This window comes from Chamaea fasciata, unplaced genomic scaffold, assembly GCF_029207755.1.
Source record: "Chamaea fasciata isolate MVZ Bird 193981 ecotype frontalis unplaced genomic scaffold, bChaFas1.0.hap1 SCAF_3, whole genome shotgun sequence".
NCBI lineage: Eukaryota > Metazoa > Chordata > Aves > Passeriformes > Sylviidae > Chamaea > Chamaea fasciata.
In genome coordinates this window covers 59,183,732-59,206,479 of record NW_027094088.1, presented here as the reverse complement: position 1 = coordinate 59,206,479, position 22,748 = coordinate 59,183,732, and the positions used below count along the sequence as shown (strand labels likewise).

General features: G+C 38.0%; 1 protein-coding gene across 2 annotated transcripts in view; it reads right to left on the bottom strand.

Moving 5' to 3' along the window:
• Positions 1 to 2,908: 2,908 nt before the first annotated feature.
• MED23 (mediator complex subunit 23) overlaps positions 2,909 to 22,748 on the bottom strand; it is a 37,611-nt gene continuing 17,771 nt past the window's right edge. For both annotated transcript variants that reach the window (XM_066179169.1, XM_066179170.1), the window contains 18 exons: positions 22,152 to 22,295; positions 20,510 to 20,655; positions 19,696 to 19,941; positions 19,378 to 19,520; positions 18,660 to 18,834; positions 16,808 to 16,971; positions 15,576 to 15,700; positions 14,880 to 15,085; positions 13,737 to 13,917; positions 12,063 to 12,233; positions 10,639 to 10,855; positions 9,595 to 9,831; positions 8,516 to 8,681; positions 7,505 to 7,577; positions 6,135 to 6,349; positions 5,493 to 5,613; positions 4,696 to 4,827; positions 2,909 to 4,014 (listed from right to left, as the gene is read on the bottom strand). In XM_066179169.1, the coding sequence (XP_066035266.1) occupies positions 3,838 to 4,014; positions 4,696 to 4,827; positions 5,493 to 5,613; positions 6,135 to 6,349; positions 7,505 to 7,577; positions 8,516 to 8,681; positions 9,595 to 9,831; positions 10,639 to 10,855; positions 12,063 to 12,233; positions 13,737 to 13,917; positions 14,880 to 15,085; positions 15,576 to 15,700; positions 16,808 to 16,971; positions 18,660 to 18,834; positions 19,378 to 19,520; positions 19,696 to 19,941; positions 20,510 to 20,655; positions 22,152 to 22,295 (3,039 nt within the window). In that variant the 3' untranslated portion in view covers positions 2,909 to 3,837. The remainder of the gene's footprint in view (positions 4,015 to 4,695; positions 4,828 to 5,492; positions 5,614 to 6,134; positions 6,350 to 7,504; positions 7,578 to 8,515; positions 8,682 to 9,594; positions 9,832 to 10,638; positions 10,856 to 12,062; positions 12,234 to 13,736; positions 13,918 to 14,879; positions 15,086 to 15,575; positions 15,701 to 16,807; positions 16,972 to 18,659; positions 18,835 to 19,377; positions 19,521 to 19,695; positions 19,942 to 20,509; positions 20,656 to 22,151; positions 22,296 to 22,748) is intronic.

Sequence of the window (22,748 nt, the reverse complement as noted above, 5' to 3'; positions counted from 1 at the left end):
TCAAGGCCAATTGTGTAATGTGGCCTCTATGTTGTCAAATCTTGGATAAAAATGTGGGTAGATGCGAGGAAGATCTGAGTGTTCAGAATACTGCATTATACTCAGGGACAGTTGAAGACCAGGTTATATTTTTTGAAGAAATCTCCCTCTGGTGGCTAAAGAGGGAATTCAAATTTTTTCTGACCTATTTTTTTTTTTTTTTTATTTTTTTTTTTTTTTTTTTTTTTTTTTTAGGTTTAGGAGTCTGTTAACTCAGCCACGCATATTTTAATAGACTTTCAAGACCTACTTAATCAATACTCTCTGTGAGCGTCAGATGGGATGGAGGGAGTCTGGTACTCTTGTGTCTCTGGCTACCTGCAATTTGAAATACAAAACAAAAAGTCAAGCCCCAAACCTCAGACTTACGTTACTCCTCACTACTCTCAACCACTTTGAGTTCCAGCAGACTGACAAATTTTGACTGACATATTTTGAATTTTAGAACCCAGCCATATGAAAGCCATAATCAATAACAAACATATGTCTGAAATCACACTATTACTTTGTCTTGCTATGCTAGCACTTTAGAAAGTGAATTTGGTTAGCTGGATTTTAAAGGGTGAGGTGTTTAACTCAAAGAAATCATCAATAAAAATTGATTTTTAGACCAGTACTGCTGCTGAAAATGCAAATGTAGATTATTGCAGAAGAGATACCTTATTCGAACCAGTGAGGGTAATACCTTCAGAAATTTGGTGAGTTTTGCAGAGAAAGAGTGTGCATGATGGGAAGAACAGATGGTCTGCCTTTGTATTTTGCAACATATAGAACATGTAAATCCCTAATCCTGCTAGGTGACCAAGGATCCCAATTCAGAGCACCATTAGTGAGATGCACAGCCTTTAAGCTCTGGGACAGAAGTTCAAACCTAGTCCAGTATGGATGAAACCCAGGTTTTTCATTGATTTGCCAGTGCCAGTCCAGTTAAGGCAAATCCCACCCCCATAGTGTCAGACCAGTGTTCCAAAGCCAGCTTCACATAACTGCACATGTGGCAAAGACAGAGCACAATGAGGGAGCTTTAAAGAAAATTCCAACAGCTTTCAGGATTTACTGCTGATGACAGTTACCCAACTTCCTCAGTACACCCTCTGAAATCCCTGTGACTGAAAACATGTGCTAGTTTAAACATTAAAAGGGGTGACACATAAAGTGCCAAAACTATTTCAATATGAAATGAGACAATTCAGAAACATGCTCAGAAGAATAGTTAGAACACAGAATAGCAATAGAACACACTCTTTCTACATGCTTTTCTATTCACTTGCTGCAAAAAGTGCTTAGGAAGAGAAGTATCACTGCCCATTAAGTCTGCAAACCCACAACCAAAATTTTGCTTCTTGGGTCTGCCCAGAAAGCCTATGGGAAGGCCTGCACAAAATGTCACTGGATTTTTGGAGACCAGCTAATTGATCAACTAGTATTTGTTAGTCTTGTTATCAAAATGGAGCCCAATGGCACTAGAGTGATTTGACTCTGGAATGGAATACAAGATGTTTAAAGGCAAACACAGAATCATAAAATTAAGGAGTGAAAAAACCTTTAAGATTATCAAGTCCTACCTTCAACCAAGCACCTCTGTGTTAACCACTAAACCACATCCCCAAGTGCCGCATCCATGTGCTTATCAAACACTTCCAGTGATGATGATTCCACTTCAGCACTGCATTTCAGTTCATGAGCAACCCTCCAGGGAAGGAATTTTTCCTAATATCAAATCTCAAACTCGAAACCTCTCCTGGAACACCTTGACACCATTTCCTCTTGTCTTGTCACTTGTTACCTGGGAGAAGAGACCAACCCCCACCATGCTACACCATGCTTTCAGGCAGCTGTAGAGAGCCATGAGGTCTCTACAACCCCTGAACATCCTCTTGCCCAAGTGAACAATCCCAACTCCTTCAGCTGCTCTTTGCAAGACTCCAGATCCTTCACAGCTCCATTGCTCTTCTCTTGACAGGCTCCAGCACCTTAATGTGTGTCTTGTAGTGAGGGGCACAAGAGCCAAACAGGATTTGAGGTGTGGCCTCCCCAGTGCTGAGTACTGGGTAGTATCCCAGTATCCTGCGGAGTCCTGGGCAGGACACATTATTCCTGATCCAGGCCAGGATGCCATTGGCCTCCTTGACCACCTGCGCACAGCTGAGCTCATGTTCAGCTGCTGTCACCAGCACCCCCAGGTCCTCTTCTGCAGAGCAGCTTTCCAGCTGCTCTGCCCCCACCCTGTAGCCCGCAGGGGCTTTTGTAACCCAAGTGCAGGATGTGGCCCTTGGCCTTCCCGAACCTCATACAGCTGGCTTCAGACCATGGATCCAGCCTGTCCAGAGCCCCCTGCAGAGCCTTTGTGCCCTCCAGAAGGACATTCCTCCCCAACTTGGTGTCATCTGTGACCTGCCTCAAGGTGACCTCGATCCCTCTGTCCAGATTACTGATACAGACATTAAGCGGGACTGGCCCCAACACTGAGCCCTGGGGAACACCACTTGTGACCGGCTACCAGGGTACAGAATAAATTTGCAAATGTAGTTTTCTGTCAGACTACAGGTTCATTAAAGAGCACTCACAGTTGTTACCCAAACTACACTTGGCAGAATTTAGGATCCAAGTATAAGAACAGCAAAAAAGCACACTAAAGAACTTCCACCCACTAAGTCAGCAACTTCTTTCCATAACTGTTAAATTTTTAGAGATATACATCAGATCAGACCTGAGTTCATCAATCTGGACTCTATTTGTAACATGCTAAAACTGTCATTAAGGCAAAGCTGATAGAGAACTTGGGACATGGAATTATCCTTGCTATATGGTCAATACTTATTTTTAAGGTAATGAGTATGGAAGAGAAATACACTTAACAATACTAATACAGACTTTTAAAGTGTGGAGTTTTTTTAATTAAAATTTTGTCCAAAAAGATGAATATTTACAAAACATTGAGCCTTTCAATTCTGTTATCAAAACCCGCTGAACCCAGTACACATAAATCCTAAAGCACAATATTATACAAATCCAAAATATAGGAAGATCAGTAAAATTGATGTGATTAACTTAATAAAAACTACACCATTTCCCAAACAGGAAAGATCAGATATGAACCAGCACAGCTTGAAGTGAATATGCAGACTTCCAATAGATTCATTTGAGACAGCCTCCGGGGTGTAATCCAAAAACCTAGTAACTGACACTACATCAAACCCATTGAGGTGTGTTTAATGAAATCTGTACACACAAAATTTAGAAGTATTTTCAAAGGTTCATTCTTAGTCTTTGGAAAGATGTCATAATTAACTCAATAAAAGTGATGCAATCCCTCTGTCTAGGAGTGTTTCTATATAAGAGCTTAAATTGTCTGCCAAAAGACAAAGAAGATTTAAATTCTTCTGTTGAATGAAAAAATAGAAATTTTTAATAAGGCAGAACCCAAATTTTAAAACACAGTTTTACACACTCGGAGTCCTTTCATATCAGTCAGAAAAAAGGAAAAATCCAGGTAACTCAACCCAGGACAGGGAGCAGTAAACTCTTCAGAAATCCATGTATTTGCTCGCAGAGGATCTTTACTCAGTGCTTTCAGAAAAAGGCAACATATCCCTTATCTAGTGTCTAGCATAAATAGCTAAGAAGATTGGCATGCAGAGCTAGGCAGCTTCATGATGCAAAAAGAAATCAAAGCAGAAGTCTGTACATGGTTCTCTGTCCTTTCATAAAGCATCCCAGATCTCAGTTCAGATGCTGCTTCACTTCACTCAGTAAGAGGAGGAAGCCTTCACACCAAGGTCAGCCCAGCACTTAATTTCACTGGGTTACTGGCAAAGCCACGTTGACGGGCACCTGGCTGGGCTGCTGTGCTGGGGAGCCATTGCTGAGAGGCTGCTGTGACACAGCAGCAGCCGGCTCCATTTTGCTGATGTGCGTTATGAAGCGTAGCCGAAGTTTCAAAGCTGGTCTTAGATTACAAATTATCTTCTCTACCTGTTTTCAAAAAAGAAGAAAACGCATTCAGTAAAAAACAGGAGTGTTTTTACTTGCCACTATTGTACACAAACATCGCATTAGCACAAAAGAAAATGGAAAATGATATAGTAAATAGAGGTACTTATAAATGTATTTAATTTCAAATGCTAACTTTTTGACCTCTTCTGATAACCAATCTTAAAAACCCCTTCCTGTTGTAAGAGTTATGCACCAAAGCTTTGTAAAATAAGTCACACAACTGACATTTTTAAAAGTGCATACTGTTATAAATAGAGTGAATGATTTTTCACTGAACACGAATGAGATATTCCTTTTATCACATCAAGTGAGAATACTGAATCAGAAATTAGGAAAAACTTTAAAGAAATAGATTTAAATGAATAAAAGTTATGAAATATCCAACAGCTTTATTTCTAGCAATAGCTCTAATAATAGTATTTAAAGCACCCTGAAGCTGTATCTTAAATTTCAGACTACCTAATTAATCTTGAATACTGAGATATCTAATCTACTCCATCTGAAGCTTTTCCTACACCAACTTCCTACTTTGTATATAGATACTAAACAACTGGTAAGCAATTTGTTGTACTGCTACCTATGAAAAACAGTTCACAAAAAGATTAAATTTCTACATGGGAAGAAAGATAATTCAAGTATCTATATCTGCTGTTTACTTACTTGATCTTTCACACTGTCACCTGTAAACATATATTTCATATGATACAAGAAATCACAGATGGGATCCATGTAGTTCAGGTGGGAGCTGTACCGGTCTGCATTCAGGAGCATTTCATAAAATGCCACTCCAATCTGCTCATGGACACAAAGAGCAGCCCAAATGAAAACAGGTTTTAAAATGTTTTAGATTAACAATTTAAGAAATATGTACTGCTTTTCAAGTAGCTGTGATTCCCAACAATTTACTTTCTTACAGGGACAAATGGACAGGTCTAAGTCATGCCATTATGCTTCACTAAATGATTCCCAAGTTAAGCTCTTCTTTCTAGCAGGGTCTCTGATATGTGACATTTTTCAGCTCATCTGCCTACTGGCAAGCTCCATCTCTTTTTTCCTCCCCTAACCTCATCCACACTGACATGAATGTAAGAAACAGTTCATGTTCCTCCATCCTCACAATTCACCTCTTGCATACTCCCTGCCAGGCAGAAAGTCTGATGTATATTTTGAAAGCAGTTTGAGAGCCAAAGAAAACATCTATTGCTTGATATTTCTGGGGGTTTATTTCTTTTCTTGCTTAAAAAGAAATGTACTGGGTGTTTTACCCAACAAGATTTCAGTTAACAGGGTAAGCAAATACCAACTCAGATCCTTGCAATCACTGCCTAATTTGTACAGAACTTAATTCTGGATATTTATTAAGGTTGATATTTATTAAATCCCATTCTGATTCATGAGTTAATTGCAAAGGTAAAATAATCCATACGGTGTAAAGCAAACCATGAGCCAGACTTCACCTCTATCATGCACCGTGTCCTCTCCTGCTGGAATCGTTGCAGGAAAGGTCCAACGAGGTGGTAAACATATAGCAACTGGAATTCTGTTTTCACAATGGGGATCAACGCTTCTGTGAGGAACCTGCAGTATGTCAAGACATGTACCACATCAACTGTTTGGTTATATGGGGTTCTTTATGTCTTTCACCTGTACCAAATTCTAGCCAAAACATCACAGCCTCTCTCACAGATTTAGACCTTTATTTTAGAAAAAAAATGTGCCTCTGGAAATATGAGCTATTCCAAATATTTCAGGGCAGCTCTAGAAATAAGAATAATATTTACTGTTTCAGTTGATGTTTTAGGAATGTGCTACAGTCCATGCTTTAAGAAAAATTTAAACTAGTAAGAGCATAAAAGCTAATCTAGATTTAAAAAGGCTTATTAAAGAAAATCACACCACACGACAGCCCTAAAGCCTACAGACAACCAGAGTTATGTCAAGAGGGAGCTGGAAAAATCCTTGTGATCCATCTGACAAGTCTTGGAGCTCCCCCGTACATATTTATTAGCTGGTGCACGTGCTATAGGTGGAGCTTTGTTATCCATATTACATGTGAAATTTAAAAGACAAATTACATTATCAAATCTCATTACACCTACTTAGGAATGAGAGAAAGCTGTCCAATGCTGGAATGATGCCAGACTGCATGTGCCAAAGCCAAAGTGTAGCTACAACTCATCTCAGAGTAAGACTGGTGACATGCTGTGAAGTCAAACAGCTGGAATGGGTAACCAACCCACTCTGTCTCTGATGTCAAGCTGGGACTGTTGATGACATTCACAATGCAGTCATGGAGAACGATCCAGTATGGCTCCTGGGGAAAAAAAATCAAAACAATAGAACAAACCCAAAAATTCAGAATTATAAAAGGAACATCACCTAAGACAATGCTTCCTCAGCTCTTTCTACTATTATTGCATTTCTAAAATGTGCATATATAAATACATATGTACATATAAAACTGTTTAAAATGACATACGGTATATAAACGGTAGCTGATAACCATGAAGGTGCAAATTGAAGAGACACAATACAAAAAAGCATCCATGTTAGGGGGTATGACACACTCCAGGGTGTGGCATTATCAAGACATATCTCATGAATTTAATTATTTAATCACCTGATATAAAGGTCTTTAAAAGAAGCAAAGACAAGGCAAAAAGCCTTAGTGGAAGAGGTCTGAGAATTTTCTAGTCTTCTGAGTGCAGGCACAAGCAGACCAAAAAACCAAGATGGAAACAGGAAATTAAAAAGGTACAAAAGACAAAAAATATAGATGAAGACGCAAGCAGAGGGAACAGGAAGAATTAGTAGCATTATAAAAATAATAAGGATTAAGTTCATGTTGGCTTCCCTCCAAGAAGAGGAACTGTTTTACTGGGAAAAAGAGGTCACAAGGGAAGGACAGCTGTGACACATAAATAACACGTATGGCGAGATCAAAATTACTCAGGCAGTCTTTGTCAAGTACCAAGAGTCATGATATTCAGAAGATCAAAGTGATCTTCTGAATATCATATCTGTATCATATCTGATACACAAACTACAGTACTGCAGACATTTTCTTTTGCAATCTTAGCCACATCTCATTTACATGGTTTAAGAACTACAGGGTGTGAAAAGTGCAAGCATCAATCAAAAAATAACTTTGCATGAGAAACTTTACAGATCCTCCTATTACATAGCTCCTGTTCTCAATACTACACACATGGTATTTAACAATATATTTAAACAGGAGTGATTTACTTCTTTTCATCCCAGCCTCAAAACATAATAGAAAAACAAGACACTGGGTCAATTTTTCTATGCTAGAGGAGTAGATACTTCTCAGACATGCACATAGCCTTGTGAATAGCTTGCGGTGGGATCTATAGATATTGGCTGTGCTTTACAATGTACTCTAGAAAGATGATAAATGTTTCATGGAAGAATAATTTTTTTAATTTTAAAATACAACATATTGACTCACTGGTAAGGCTGTGATAATCAGTCCAATCGCATTCATCCAAGCTGTGATGTTCTCTCTTGGCACCAGGGGCTGACTAGAGACAAAGAAAAAGGAAACTAAAGCTCTGAAGTACACAACTGCTATTTGTGCTTCTCGTGCATCTAACAGACCACATGCACTTACACCAAGAATGTTTGTCAAGTTGAGAGAACTACAAAAATACACAGGTATTTACAAGAGCAAAAAGATGGTATAAATGCTATTGGGATGTTGCGTGCAAAACTTTATTTGGGTGTATTGCATTAGTAGCAGGTTTCCTTCAAAGGCTTCAAACTTTTTTCCTTAAGCCTTAGTGCCTAAGGGTTGTCTGTCCCTTTATTGACTCCTTCCCTCTATATGCCCCAAACAGAGCTAACAATAATATATTACTAAGCTGAATGAGGCTATACCGAAGTAATTCCAGTTTGTCATTGCTCAGTGATGTCAGCTGAATGGCTGCAAGAATACCAGGTCGTGTCTCTCACAGCAGTTTATTTCAGTGCTGCCCAAGAAGCAGCTATGGGTCAAATTTAATGCATCATGATAAAAGGTCAGCCTTGGCACACCACTCTTTCGAAGTACCTCTGATCTACATCAGCATCAGGAAGATTCAGAGTCCTGCCAATGATTCCTGTCCCCTTCTTTGCACTCAAAAAAGCTGTGATATCAGCTGATGAGATGTCCTCCTCTTGGCATAGCTGAAAGAACAGACTTTCTCCAGACTTTTTTGCTGAACCCAATGGGTGAGATCTCTGCCTGTGTGAGGTTTTACTTCAAACTCTTATGGGCATCATGCCACATCAACCATTTCTGAAGGACACTTTCTGCTTGATCCCTGTCACCTTGTTTGTCACCCAAAAATACTTTATATATAAAATGTTACCTATATATACAACTTTAAAAAAAATTAGAAAATTAGTATCAAAGACTACCTTAGCAATGCGTAATTATGTATGATATATTGCAGAAAACCATTTTAGAAAGCCAACATACCTCTTCAGCACAACATTCAGCAAAGCATTGCCCACCTCCTTCCCTGGAACAGCCAGAGCCATGAGCTCAACACAGGTAACGTGCAGAGCATGGGCAGCTGGGTTAGGAAACTCATTGAATCTCCAGTCACAATTTGGAAATGGACCAGGTGATTTGCCTGCCATAGGTGGCAATGGTTAAGGAAAAAAACGCTGCCCCAACACAGACAAATATAAACAGCACAGTAATTAAAAACTGATGCATATACCACATACTAAACTGAACTGAAAATTATTGAAAACAAGTAGAACAGCTGCATTTTATTAAAAAAGACATACAGAAGTATGAATATAAGATGCTGATAATCATTGAAGGACTGCATGAATACATGGTTCTAAATATATTACACACACAAAACCACGCAAAGGATAAACTTCCCTGATTAAGAGGTGGAAAAAACAACACCAACCATCTCATTCACTGTTTGCTTCCAAGAGGAGAAAATATAAATAGGAATTTTCTACTCCCATATTCAGAAACTATTAATTTGCCTCTCTCTAAGATTTAGCAGACTTCTAGGGTGACAGCTTATGCAAAAGGAGCACCTGCTTAGTCTCTGAATATATTCTTGTAACATCCTGAAAATTGGTCAACTCTTGTACAGCTGCTCCAGAAAGAAGCCAAAGTCCAAGAAGATTCCTACTCTCTAATTTGCCAGCTATTCCTACATCTTAAATGTGGCACTGCTCTCAAATCTCATACTCATTAATACTAATAAATGGTACTAGAAAACAGTAATAGTAACCTCATTTTCAAAAAATTCTTTAAATCCTCACACTTTTCATCAAGCTTATTTTTTTTGACAACCAAAATTCAATTCAGAAAGCATAAACATCAATAATTGTATTTCTAAGTGATGCTTAAACAGTGAAATATTTATACAGCTGTACTCTACTTGACTTTCACCATATCTTTTAAGATATCTACTAGGACAGCACATCCCTGTTTAGAATAATAAAGCAATTGAACTTCATATTTTGATGAAACGAAGCTGTAAGACATTGTCACAGATTACTTAAATCAAACTTTTAGAAGGATATTGTCTACTAATCTTCCAATGAGCTTGCAATAGTAAGCATCATCAGGAACCCATGGATTCTCTTCTCGGGGATTCATGGCACATTTGAGGTAAGTATCACTCAGACACCAGCCTAGTGGACGATTATCTTTGAGAGAGCCAATTATGGCATGAACGAGTTTTCTCTTGAGGTTTGTGCGCTCTCTCAGATGCCCCTCATAATAATGAAGAGTGTTGTACAGGTAGGTCACTGGTCGGTCTGCCAAGGAGAAAGGGAAAACAATGAAAGCCAGAAATTACTTCCAGCATCACTATTTGCAGCAAATAAAACTAAAATCAAGAGCCCTGCAAGACTAAGTTGCATTTATTTAAAAACAGCACATAAGGAACTGATTCATTTTTTTTATTTCAATATACTGTACAAAACTGATTTTCCTTTGTCTTGTATGTACTTCAGTGTTTGTTCAGAACAAAAGAAGTGGAACAAAGAAGGTCAGTATTACTAACAGTTCACAATTTAATAGTAATACTAATATATTTGTAAGTATTAAATGAACTCTTCATATATAAGGTACTAGGTAAGAAGAATCCAGGGATGAAATTACAGTAAAGAAAGAGTATTGTAAATTGTCTGAGCATAACACAGCAATGACACCTATAAAAATTATTATAAAAGTGCATTTCTAAAAGTATTCAAGTCTCAGGTCAAGTTATTTGAATCTTAAGTAAGGACAGAGAGAGGAACTGCTTTTCAATTATTTCAGTCTTGGTAACAGATAGTTAGTCAGGACACAGGTCCAAGTATTTACTGCTAGAAGGGAAAAGGTGTGAAGAAAGCACCAATTAGCAAGAGATACCTGAATAAAAATAAGTTCACTGTTAGTAAGCTGAAATACACTGAAGAGGAAATGCACTTACTTCTCTGGGCAAATGTACACAGGGTTTAGGGAACAGAAAAGGAATAAAGCATTGCTGTGCTAATACATGGACATTATGAATGAAAGAGGTGAAGAGGACATAACGGTCACAACAGAAATCTATCTGACTGCATCCACGGATAACTTACCATGGAATTTGTATAAACCTCCCAGATGATCCAATAAGGTTTCTAGTGATTTGGACACTGGAAGCAATTCTAGAAATCTATGAATTACAATGTCAAACACTGGCAGGAAGCGCAGGCATACATTTCCAAAATAAATTGGTAAGTACTGGGGTTGGATCTGAACTGGGGGATTCACTTGCTCTGCCAAGCCTTCAAAATACAGCTTTTCAGGGTATTTCTGGAAGGAAAGAAATCCACCAAAATCAAAATCTTTTTCCTTGTAAGTAATGGATTAAACATTCAGCATCTATACTGCTTTAAAAAGAACCCTCTTTATCACATTTTAACTCAGTGAAGCTTACTGTAAGCCTACTGAAGAAAACTGAACTATGACTTATATTGGCTATTAGAATAGTGGATATCTTAAAAAAAACAACAAACCCAGAACAAAGTTTCACCACCATTCAAAATGGGCATAAAGGAACATTAAGAATTCCAAAGCAAAGCTGAAAGCAGGCAGCGCTAAAGTGTCCTTTGTCACGTACTTGAAGAAAAAACCTAGGGGAAATCAGCACTACTGGAAGTTTCTGCATCACATACTAAATCAGAACACTAGAAATAGCATTAATGAAATTATTCCCTGGGAAAGAACTGTAGTGTACTCAAATAACAGGGTACTGCTAAGGGCCTGAACTTAGTTTACCTGTGACTGAAATTTCTGTATGCCAGGTTGGGTGTAGTGACTGTGCAGCCATGTCAGAGCATCTCCCAGGCTCTTTTGCTTCCCTGCTACCCTTACACTTTTAGGCATGGTCAAAACACTGCACAGCCAAGTCAGAGGGCTAATATAGACCAAACAGGTCCTGGATCAAACTAGATGGCATATATTGAGCTACATGACAGTTTGTTTCTATCTGTCCCATCTCAGCATTTGTTTTTTGACAGAACAGCTCATTGGCGTATCCTTCTCTAGCCAGTAGAAACCAGTATGTTTACAGGAGCATTAAAATCTCAGCAATGCTCTTCCCTAACATATCAGGCTATCATGTTCTTGTCACACAGAAGATGGAAGAGTTTTAATAATTAGAAGAAAATGTAGGTTTAACTATTGATATAGTTATAAAACACCAGACAAAATACCTTCTCCCTGATGCACAAAAACTCTGTTCTAAGTGAATTTCAGCATAGCCAAGATTTTAAAATTATTTGATTTAGATGAGCAAGAATGAACACCCACCCAATTCTTAAGCTTCTTCTATCTTTGAATATTACTGCATTATAATTTCAAAGTCATCACATATAGTGATGTATTATTTTCACACTAGCCCAAACAAATTACGGCTTATTAGGAAAGTCTAAAAATTGATAAAGCTGTCCTGTAAATGATGGCTGATATAATTTTAACAGAAATTGTTGCAATAAAAGAATATTATTAGCTGTGATACCTTGTGGTAACTCATATGCTTTGTATGCCAGTCATTCTGCAGCCAGTGTTCGGGAGAATTCTCCTTCACAAAATCACTCACTCTGTTTCTGAAATCATTAGGCTTCAGTAGGAGTAACTGGATTATGAAGTAACAAACTTGAGCTTCATTTCCTTCATGACTACGCATAGCCTTAAATGAAACAGATCAGATAATGTGAAATTACAGCTGACACCGCTGTCTGCTCTAAAGCCCCAAAACAAGGCAGCTCAATTTGCTACATCTGCACAGAAATTCAGTGAATATATAGCCTTTCAACTCTATTTTTCGAGTGAAGATGTAAAAAAGAGGAAGATTCAATCCCTACCCCATTTTTTGTTCCATAGGCAGAAGGTCTTACAAACTCCCCAGTGATAGCACTTTCTCCAGGAATTCTAACTCTCTTTTATCTGTCAGCTGTCTTACTGAAAATAACCAATTAAGTGACAATGAAGTTAAGATTGCTTTTAACCTCTGGCCATTCTGACATGATTGGAGTTCAGTCTGAAAAGCAAATTAGAATTCAAACAACCAACCATTTACATTAAGATGAGACTGAAAATTGAAGGACAATTACTGAATGCAAATGTAGTCCTCTCTAAGTGAATACTGCTTTATTTCATAGGATAACACAAAAAGCAAGAGAATGCCATTTCTGTCTTACTATTATGATGAAAGAGGCTGATTTCTAAGGAAGAAAGCCTACTCTAATGGGTACAAGATTATCCATATGCTTGTGAATGAACGAATGAATGAATAGCATGCTCTATCCTACCTACCTGCAGGAATTTCACAACCACAGAATCATTTAGGGTAGAAAAGACCTTTCAGATCATTGAGTTCAACCATTAATTGAGCAGTGCCACTAAACCATGTCCTGAAGTGCCACACCTACACATCTTTTAAATATCTCCAGGGATGGTGACTAAACAACATCCCTGGGTAACCTGTCCCAACACTTGACAACTCTTTCAATGGAGGTATTTTTCTTAATATCCAATCCAGCACAACTTGATGCTGTTTCCTCTTGTCCTATTGCCTGTCACTTCTATGGGAGAAGAGGCCAATGCCCACCCAGCTACATCCTCCTTTCAGGCAGCTGTGACCGATAAGGTCTCCCCTGAGCCTCCTTTTCTCCAGGTTAAACCCTCCCAGCTTCCTCAGCTGCTCCTCAAGATTTGTGCTCCAGACCCCTCACCAGTTCTGCTGCCCTTCTCTGGACATGCTCAATGTCTGCCTTGTAGTGAGGGGCCCAGAACTGCCCAGCCTGTAGGACTGCATGGGGCTATGACTCAAGTGGCCTTGCTGAACTTGAGACAACTGGGCTCAGCCCATTGACCCAGCCTGGCCAGGTCCCTCTGCAGAGCCCAAATAACTGGACGGCTCTGAGGGCAGAGACCCAAACCACAAATCACAACATTTAATAATACCAGGCTGCCATTAAATAACCAAGAAATGCTTCCCTGAAGATTTAGAGAACTGTAAGAGTTGGGATTTTATGCTGCTTAAAGAAGTAATCTAGTATTTTACTTGATTATTGACTTAGCAAATAGTCACTGTTTAAGACCAATCCATTTTTAAAAGATTGCTCCTAAAATATGAGTCAGAAGGCAAGACCGCATGAACTGTCATCTTATTTTCTGAAGAGATACTTACCAAACAGAGTATCAACCTATCCAGTGTTACAATATTGTATTTCCACACCATGTCATTGAGAATCTCAATACATTTATTGAGCTGCTGTCCTCCTGCAGATGTAGAGAATTCATACACCAAGAAATCTGCAAATGTCCTGACATGTGCCACCAGAGCTCTTGCCCCAATTCTTTCTAACACTCTAGCAGAGAAGGGAAAAAAAAAAAGCAACAAGAAATTGTTACAGTTTCTAATGCATTTCTAATGCATATCTATATGATATGAGTAAGCAAGTTTTAACACAATTGTCTTGAACAACAACAAAAAAAGGACAAATTTCCCTCCCTCTTATTAAATTAACTGAAGGAAATGCCAAAGCAAAGCAAAGCAAAGCAAAACAAAACACCCCAACTTTAGAGCAAGAGAATTCCAAAGTCCAAATACCAATCAGGAGAAATGATTCAATTTCACCAATTTCATCTGCAGTATTCTGCCCAGAACCCATGCTATACTTCTGCAATTTTAGTGATACACCTCTGAGGACAAACTTCTGCAACTCAACTTTATTTTCCTACACCATGCACTTTAATACAGCCACAGCATTATAAACGATTTCCTCATTGCACACAATTTCCTCATTGCACACATGCTATCATAAATACTGTTTCAGCATACCTAGGAAGGACTGAAAAGAAACAAATCTATTTTTCACAGCTGGAACTGATGTTATTTCTACCAGGAAAAAAATTTAAAGTATCAGATAATTACTACTTCTGTAATGAATTTTCATCTTAATCCAACATTTGTTTTTTAAAGACATATTTGGCCTTTATTCATGTATAAAGGCTAAGTAAATGAATGCTTTAGATTTTCTGTTTACTCTTTCAGATTGCCTGAAACACGGCTATTACAATTAAACTGTTGAATTCAAACACCTCACATCCTTGTTTCTCACCAGGAAAAATGTGCATTGCATGGTGGAAGCAATCTTAAACACTGCACAATTATTATGGCATGCTGGCTACTCCCTAGCTCCACTCCCTTTTTCCATGCTATGCATGCTCCAAATTAATTTCAAGAACAAGCTGTTAATGCTCAAGGCCTATGCCCTCAGAACTGAGAATGTAGCTTAATAGCTTTGAAATAGCACATATTTAAGCTCACCTGTAACCAATTTGATTAATGTGATCAGTGTCTAACAACATCTTCCACAGGAGACAAAGGAAAAGAGGGGATGAGCCTTGAGCAGAGAAGTGTGTGATTATTTCGTTCTCACTGGTCATCGACTTCCACTTCCGGTATTCTTCTTCCACATTCTTCTTCAGATTAAAACGGCTTTCCTGAGGCACATTGTTCTGCTTGAAGAACACCTGAAAAAAGCAGGCTTTGCTGTGATTGAGAGCCTACAGTAAAACAGTTGAACAAGGTAATTTTGCCTGATTTAGCACACTGTATCAGTTCCTACTTCCTCGTACCACACAACCTACTAGGGAAGGTTGTTATTTCGCTGTGATACCACAGTGACTGCTTTGTCACTAACAAAGCTACATGACAAACTGCCACAAGAAAAATGGAATTTCCAATTTTTTATTTATTTTTCAATTTTTAAAACATCTGATCTACCTTGCACCAGAAGTATCAGTTGACCAAATCTGACCATAGAATACACAAGGGGAACATAGCTAACACATTTCTAAAGAAATGGCAATGTTATAATCATGCAGCATTCTTTAGGGACTTGAGATTAATGCAGTCTAGACAGGGGAAGAATGTCACCAACCCACAAAAGGCAAAGGATCTTGTTGAGAGAATAAATTCACTGTATTTCCAATTGTAAAGTATTCATGTCTAAACTATTACCTGCAGAGGAGCTGGAAAACAGCTTAGTGTATGTGATGCCCAGTTATGTGGAGTGAAACTCATGATAGTCTGCAGTATATCCTTGCACCAAGTTCCCTGAATTGAATCAGAGCCTGTGAAAAAGTCTAGAAAATGGATTGATGGTATTAGAATTTCATACAAAACCATTTCTTATTGGTATTCCTTTTATCATCACACACATCACGGCTTTTCTAGTCCATCACAGTTTCCTTTTTTTGTCCGACTTCTCCCAGCCCATTTCTTTGACTTTATTTGCTCTATAAAAGATGCTGGATATCACCATTTTTTATGCTATTAATAAGAAAATTATTTGCAAGGTTTGAGCTAGAAATAAAGCAATCATGATTTTAACACTTTATATTTAACTTCCTGTAATGTCACTAAAACAAGTTTCTGCTGATTAGACTTTGAGACAAAAATCCTGAGGAAGAAAGTGATGATAAAATTGCCAGATGCCATTTTATATTGCTTCCAAAAGGTTGTTCAGAAGAACCCACCCCAATTAAGCTGTAGAAACAAATGCCTCATTACCCCATCCCTTGGGCTGGTTTCATCAAAGGTTGAGAAATGGTTAAAAAAACCAAAAAAGAAACCAACAAATAGAAGTCCTTTCTCTTTCAAATCACCTCCACTAGTCTTTGTGAATCAGTTGTTCTAACTCTCCCGTGAGTCTGCAGACTAGAATCATAAAAAGGGATAGGGAAAACTTCTCCCTGAAAGCTAACAAGAACCTGATCCATGTCACTGCACACTGTTTAAACATTAAAAGATGCAATGAAAGCTTCCTTTCTTCCCTTCCCCAAAAAAAGAAACCCAAGATTCAGACTACTTTTTCTTAAAGGCAAACTATAGAAGGAGAGGGTTTCCACATGAACAGCACAGTTGCTGTATTTCATGCTATTTAAATAGCATGTATCAGTAATCAATCCAAATATTTAGATTTAAAATAATGAAACTCAAAATAAGACACTAAAAAAACTCTAAACCCTAGTCACAGTGTACCTCTGACTAAACTTTGAAAGAATGTCTCATTTTACTCATTTTGCTACTGCTTCAATAATAAGTAGGTGGAAATTAAAACTACACTTTTTTCAAAAAGTGATATGTTTTATGGGATATGTTTTATGATTAGGTCATTTCCATGACACTCTTGAACAACACTTTAGAGAAATGGGTTTTTTACAGCTTTTACTGGGAGGTACTGCTATTACCTGTCACATGTGTTGCCCTTGCCAGAGTTAAGATCAAAGCCCTGTTGAGTTCTTCTGATTCTGCTGAAAGAACTGTTTTGGGATCATTGAGGAACCGTGTGAACTGCGGCTGCACTTCTGAGCTGCCCAAAGCTGTGATTAGCCTTAGAGCAGTGCTCTCAACACTGAAAGAAGGAAACAGCCCAGTTAGCAAGTAATACCTATGCTGATGCTTCTAAGATTCCAAAAATACCTATTTTTTTCTTCCATTTACTGCTTCAAATAATACAGAAACATTTTGCATTAAAAACGATGTTCTTAACTTTTTGAAAAAGTTTACTTTTTCTACTGTTTAATAAATTTACCAACTATTTCAGTATCTTATTTTCAAATACAGCACTCAAAAGTAGATTTAGCAAAAGTTTCAAGTGCAGAGACACTGAAGAAGAGCCTCAAGTCTCTCCAAATTAGAGCCCCTCATTATTATTTTTTGCACATCTTCATCTAAAGAAGATAATATAAATAAATATATGCAAAACCAAAATAAAAAAGGCATGAATAATACATAGGAAGCTTCAAAGCTAAGTAACATCTTCAAGTAGACAGCACTAAATTGTCCTTATTAAAGAAATTAGGAAGTTGAGGAAGTATTTTGATTAAAAGCACTTCAATTTCCAGTGCTTTAGTTAGAAGCACTTTTCACACCAGGTAGTTTGAAATCATTGGAAAGATTTTTATAACATTGTGTCTTTGAAATGCCAAAGCCATAGTTTAGTTTATTCTAGTAGCTCATTAAATTTGACTAACATCTACATTTTACAGACTAAGATGACAAAGCAAGATTGAGGTCAATAAAGAGATCAAGGCCTTGAATTTAGGGAGAAACTTGTCTTTAACTGTTTTCTTTATGCTTTGTAAAGGATAAGCAACAAGGCAATTTGAATTTGGACTATGAAATTGAGAAGCCCAATGCAGTGGAAGATCTCCCTACCCACGGCAAAAGAGTTGGAACTAGATGACCTTTAAGGTCCCTTCCAAACCAAACCATTCTATGAATCTATGAATTTACTGTATAATTAGACTTTCTCTATATGAACTGGTAATAATGAAGTTACTCTGTCTCATACTCCCACAAGATTTATTGTACTTTAAGAGTGAATGGACACTATTTTCCCCAATTGTTTGACAACAGGCCCCAGATTCTACATAGAAACTGAATCTCATGCTCTTCAACTTCGTTAACAGTAAGGTAAGGTCAAAGCTTTTGCCTGGAATTACCTGCATAACCTCTCCAGGCCTTCTTTAACCAGTTTTGACACCTTTCTTGTATTCAAATTATCCACTGTTTTAGGCTACCATGACACACACCCTATGAGGGACTCCACTCAGGTACACACACAGTCATCATAGCTTTGCACAAACTCCTTTCCAGTTGCAGACTGAACCAGATTAATTCTCTGATCTGACTGAGAATCAACCTCACGTAAGAATTAAGCAGAACCAACTTAACACTTGTAACGGAATTAAACATCCTGCACAGAAGGAAGCAAGCACAGTCTCACTGGCAGACAAGCCAAGCACTGACCACAAGCAGCAGGCATTGCCCTTGATCTACCATGCAAGAAGCACTTCTGGACAGGACAGTTCTGCTGCACATGCTGTGTGCTGACTCATAACACTGCTGCCATGTGTGTGCAGGACGCTGACTCGTGCATCTCTGCAGAGCACCACTGCTGACATCCAACTGCACTGCTAAAACACCCCAAAACAAGTCAGTCACAGAAGACTGGGAAGTGCCATTTGAACAGTTCTCATGCAGCTTTCAACAAGAAGGGATCTGAGATTATGGACAAATATGGCAAACGTCACTCACCAGAGATGAAGCTGGTTCTGATTAGTCTGTGGCACAGCAGCCAAGGAATGAAGATGGCTGAGGAGCTGGACTCTGTAATGAGGTTGGATGTGATGCATCCGATAGCTAAACATTTCCAGCAGAGTATGCAAAATTCCCCATGCATGAGATTTGAACACTGTTGGCAGGAGTTGACCTTATGAAAAAAAGTTTGTAAAGTTAAGTTTTACAACTGATCACGCCTTGAAATACAACTACAGAGTACACAGGTTTTATTAGGCTGTAAGTCAGACATCTCATCTGAAAAGTGTATTACCTCCAAAAAAGCATATGTGCAAGTGCTGTCTGAAGATGCTGTAAATGTATAGAGCATAATAATCTTTTGAACTAACACGTACAGCAGATATGCAAGTTGTTTTAACAAGAGCAATTAAATAGCCTGTCTGTCTCAAAGTAACTTTGCTTACACTTTTTCATTAAGCATGCTTTTATACAACACAGCACAACTGGAAAGGTCCTGACCATACAAGTATACAAGCATAAAGGACAGCAGCACAACTAGTTTGGAATTTACTGCAGCACTAGGACAACTTTCACAGTTTATTTTACATTAAACTAATTAAAAATTGTTGCATCATTATTTTTCCGGTTTTACTACGGTCTCCAGTTGCCATTAAACAAAAACACTACTTAACAGAAAGAAAAGGGAAACAAAAAAAAAAAAGGTTTTCTTTCTTACTGATAAAGCCTTTGATGCCCAAGGATTCTATTTCCATATAAACCAACAGGCGACTATAGGTTTCCACCAGAGCAGGAGCCAAGGCCACACTAGATTTTGCATGAGCCAGCTTAATTACCCTTGTAGCTATGCTGTGAATCAGACTGAGGAAAGAAAGTGTTTTTGAATCAAAAACATGGACTTGAAATTTAACACATTTTTAAAGTAAATGAATAGATCTATATATGACATGTCCAGCCACAGAAAGCCTTTCTGATGCCAATTAGCTACACACAGATTTACGGGTTAGAAAAAAAAAGCTAGCTGCATATACTGTACCTCATTTTGGCATGAACTGTGAGCGAGTCCAAGAGGTTCATTGGCAATGGGGTTATAGACCCTGATGCCATGCAATTAGTCCCTGGAAGAGGTGTCCTCATGTTGCCATTTCCATAAATAGTCTCTACTAGAACACCCATTGGCAAAGTGAAACACTCTGAATTGGTTGAGTAAGCATTGCACAACAAGGCAATTTTGTAGTCATTCATCTGTAAGCTTTTATTCCTTAAGCTCTGTTGCAAAAACCTGTGTACCAAAAAGATTAAACATTAAGCAGAAAGAGTACACACGCATTCCAGGAATACAGCTACAACAATCTCAGCCAAAAAACCCATTATAAAGTAGTAGAAAAAATCAAAATAGTTATTAATTGCACCATATCAAAACAACTACTTCTTATGCTACAGTTTCACCGTGTTACAATTTTTCTACACTGGAGAAATACCTCAGGAAAAAAACACAGTTAAAAATCACCTTTCCAGACAAAAACTTAACCCATTGTACTGCTTATCCACACTTTCCAAACCACAGCGTAACAGAACAAAATTGCCCATTTACTTTCAGATTCTCTATCAGTAATAAAGATAGTATTCTGAGATAAAATGCATCATTTCCATTAGCTGGATAACAGCATTTCACTTTTTATGAAACATTTTGAGTTTGAGCTCTGTCTTTTTGAATGACTTTGAAGTCACTCTATTGATAACCTTTATACAGCATCCCATCACACAATCCATTCTGAATACAGACTTGGGACTGCCTATTTCATTATGCCTAAACATAAACCAAAACATAACAAAACCCCCACACTCACTCATGGTGAAGTTTAAGAGAATGAGGAATGGGAATCTGCAACTTGGAGTTGTCACTGTGGGCCTTCCGGTTCAGATGAATCCAAATGCAGGTCATGGCAAAAGCATGAGTTGACTGAGGTTTGTTAATATCAGGTACAGGAATATACTAAAGAAAGAACACATGAATGTGACACACCAGATGGATTAATGTGCAGAAAACCAACTTAGATAGACAGTATTCACAAGATCAGGTTTTTCTTTTTTCTGACTCGCTACACCGTAAGGAACATTTTTACAGAAAAGATTCTACCCTCATCAATATTTGTAATTTCAAATCAAGGGCTATGGAACAGACCTGCACCTCAGTAATTATTCTGAAAAACACCCAAACCAAACAAACTATCTAAGACCTTGGCAAAAGGAAACTGATGTTTAAGAGTACACAGTTTCCAGACATACATAGTTACAAAGCGTATGTTTTTTCTCTTGGCCTCACACTTACACATTATTGAGAAACCAGTTACAGTATCTGCTTCCATAGTAGGTACTCAGGGGTTCAACAGTATTTTCTGAAAAATCTGAATCGTTCAGCACCACAATTAGTCCTTAAATATTAATACACTTCTCATGAAAAGGTAAAGATATAACCCAAAATTAGAAAGTTTTGAATCTAGATTTAGTGACAGTACTGCCATTGGAAAAGGAACTCTGGCTCTCCCCTTTTACCAACCTCCACATTTCTTTCCCTTTGGTACAGTTACTGCTGCACAAACACCACTGACAGTGCAGGTGAGACAGCACCAATACATCATCAACATGACAGCAAGGCAAATCCTCTTAAGAACAACAGCCAGAGATAACATTTTAAGTGCTTGTGAAACTGAATCTTAAAAAAAATTGCTTCCTAGGATTCAGTTTCACAAGCACTTAAAATGTGGCACTTAAAAAGCACTAGTCAAACAAAGACCTTCACTAAGTGTAACTTGGAACCATCACTACAGCTAAAGTAAACAGTTCTATTGCTCTTCCCATATTTGATGCTGACAAATGCAATTGAAAACTCCTGACACAAATTGTACTGAACAATTTATGTGGGTCGAAAGTAATGTAGCAGGGGGGAAAATTGTTACATGAGTTTGATACATAACACACTTGTATTATTCTATCCATTCACCTAAAGAAAAAAGCACTACAGAAAGTGTAAGCAATCAACTTCACATTGAGAGTGCTGCCAGAATTAAAGTTTAAGAACTTTGTCTAAGTGCCCGTTCCTCAGGAACCTTAATTTTTGAGGAATGTACAAAGCATGGATATGATTTGATTTTCTCCAGCAAAATGAATTTAAAGTACTATTCAGTTTCAGCCCAGATGTAACAATAGAATTACACATTATTCCTTTACAGTCTCCTCAGTGCTTTAACAAACTCCTCAAAACCTTAACCAAACCAAAGCCAAGGAAGAGAGGAGTTAACACAAGTCTTTCTCACCCATAAAAACAAATGTGGTTACTTGGATATGAAATCCTAAAAAAAACTTATGAACTATCTCCCTCCCAACTATGCAGCACAGTGTTCCAAGAGTGACTCAAGAAGGACAGTAATATCGACATATGAAGGGTCCCAAGTTGAATTAAAAATAAAACTTTTAGTATCAGAGACTTACTTCTTTCTCAGGATACAGTAGGTCAAACAGCTTCATAACTGGGAGGAAATCAGCCAGTGCATTCTTCTGGATGCTGCCAGAGATGAACTGAAGTAGCACCCACATCAGGTGGTCTCTCCCCTTAATGAGACCACGGCCTGCCAACTGTCAAGAACACTCAGTAACAGACAAATACTGCATGCAGAAGAAAAATCACTGTAAAGATTCTTTTAAAAGTAGAAGGACTGACTAAAACAGTAGGACTTAGGCAGAACATACATTGTTTTCAGAAAGAAGGGAAATAGGTACATTAGTTTTAACACATGAACGGACTCTGTGACGGCCACAACAATGAATGTTAATATTTAAAATGCATTTAACTCCTAAGGATCACTGCTTTGAAAAACTAGCAACACTTAAATTGTCACTTCATAGCCCTGTAGTGAAGTACAGTATTGCCATTGCTAGCATCAGGCCACAGGTTTTGTAAACTCCTACAAAGGAAGTCCCTGAGCCAGAACAACTTCAGTTTGCTTCATCTGGACTCACCTGGGTTTGTTTTTGTTGTTAATTAACTTCTTTATCTGTAACAGCAACCCTCTAATAACTAATATTCTA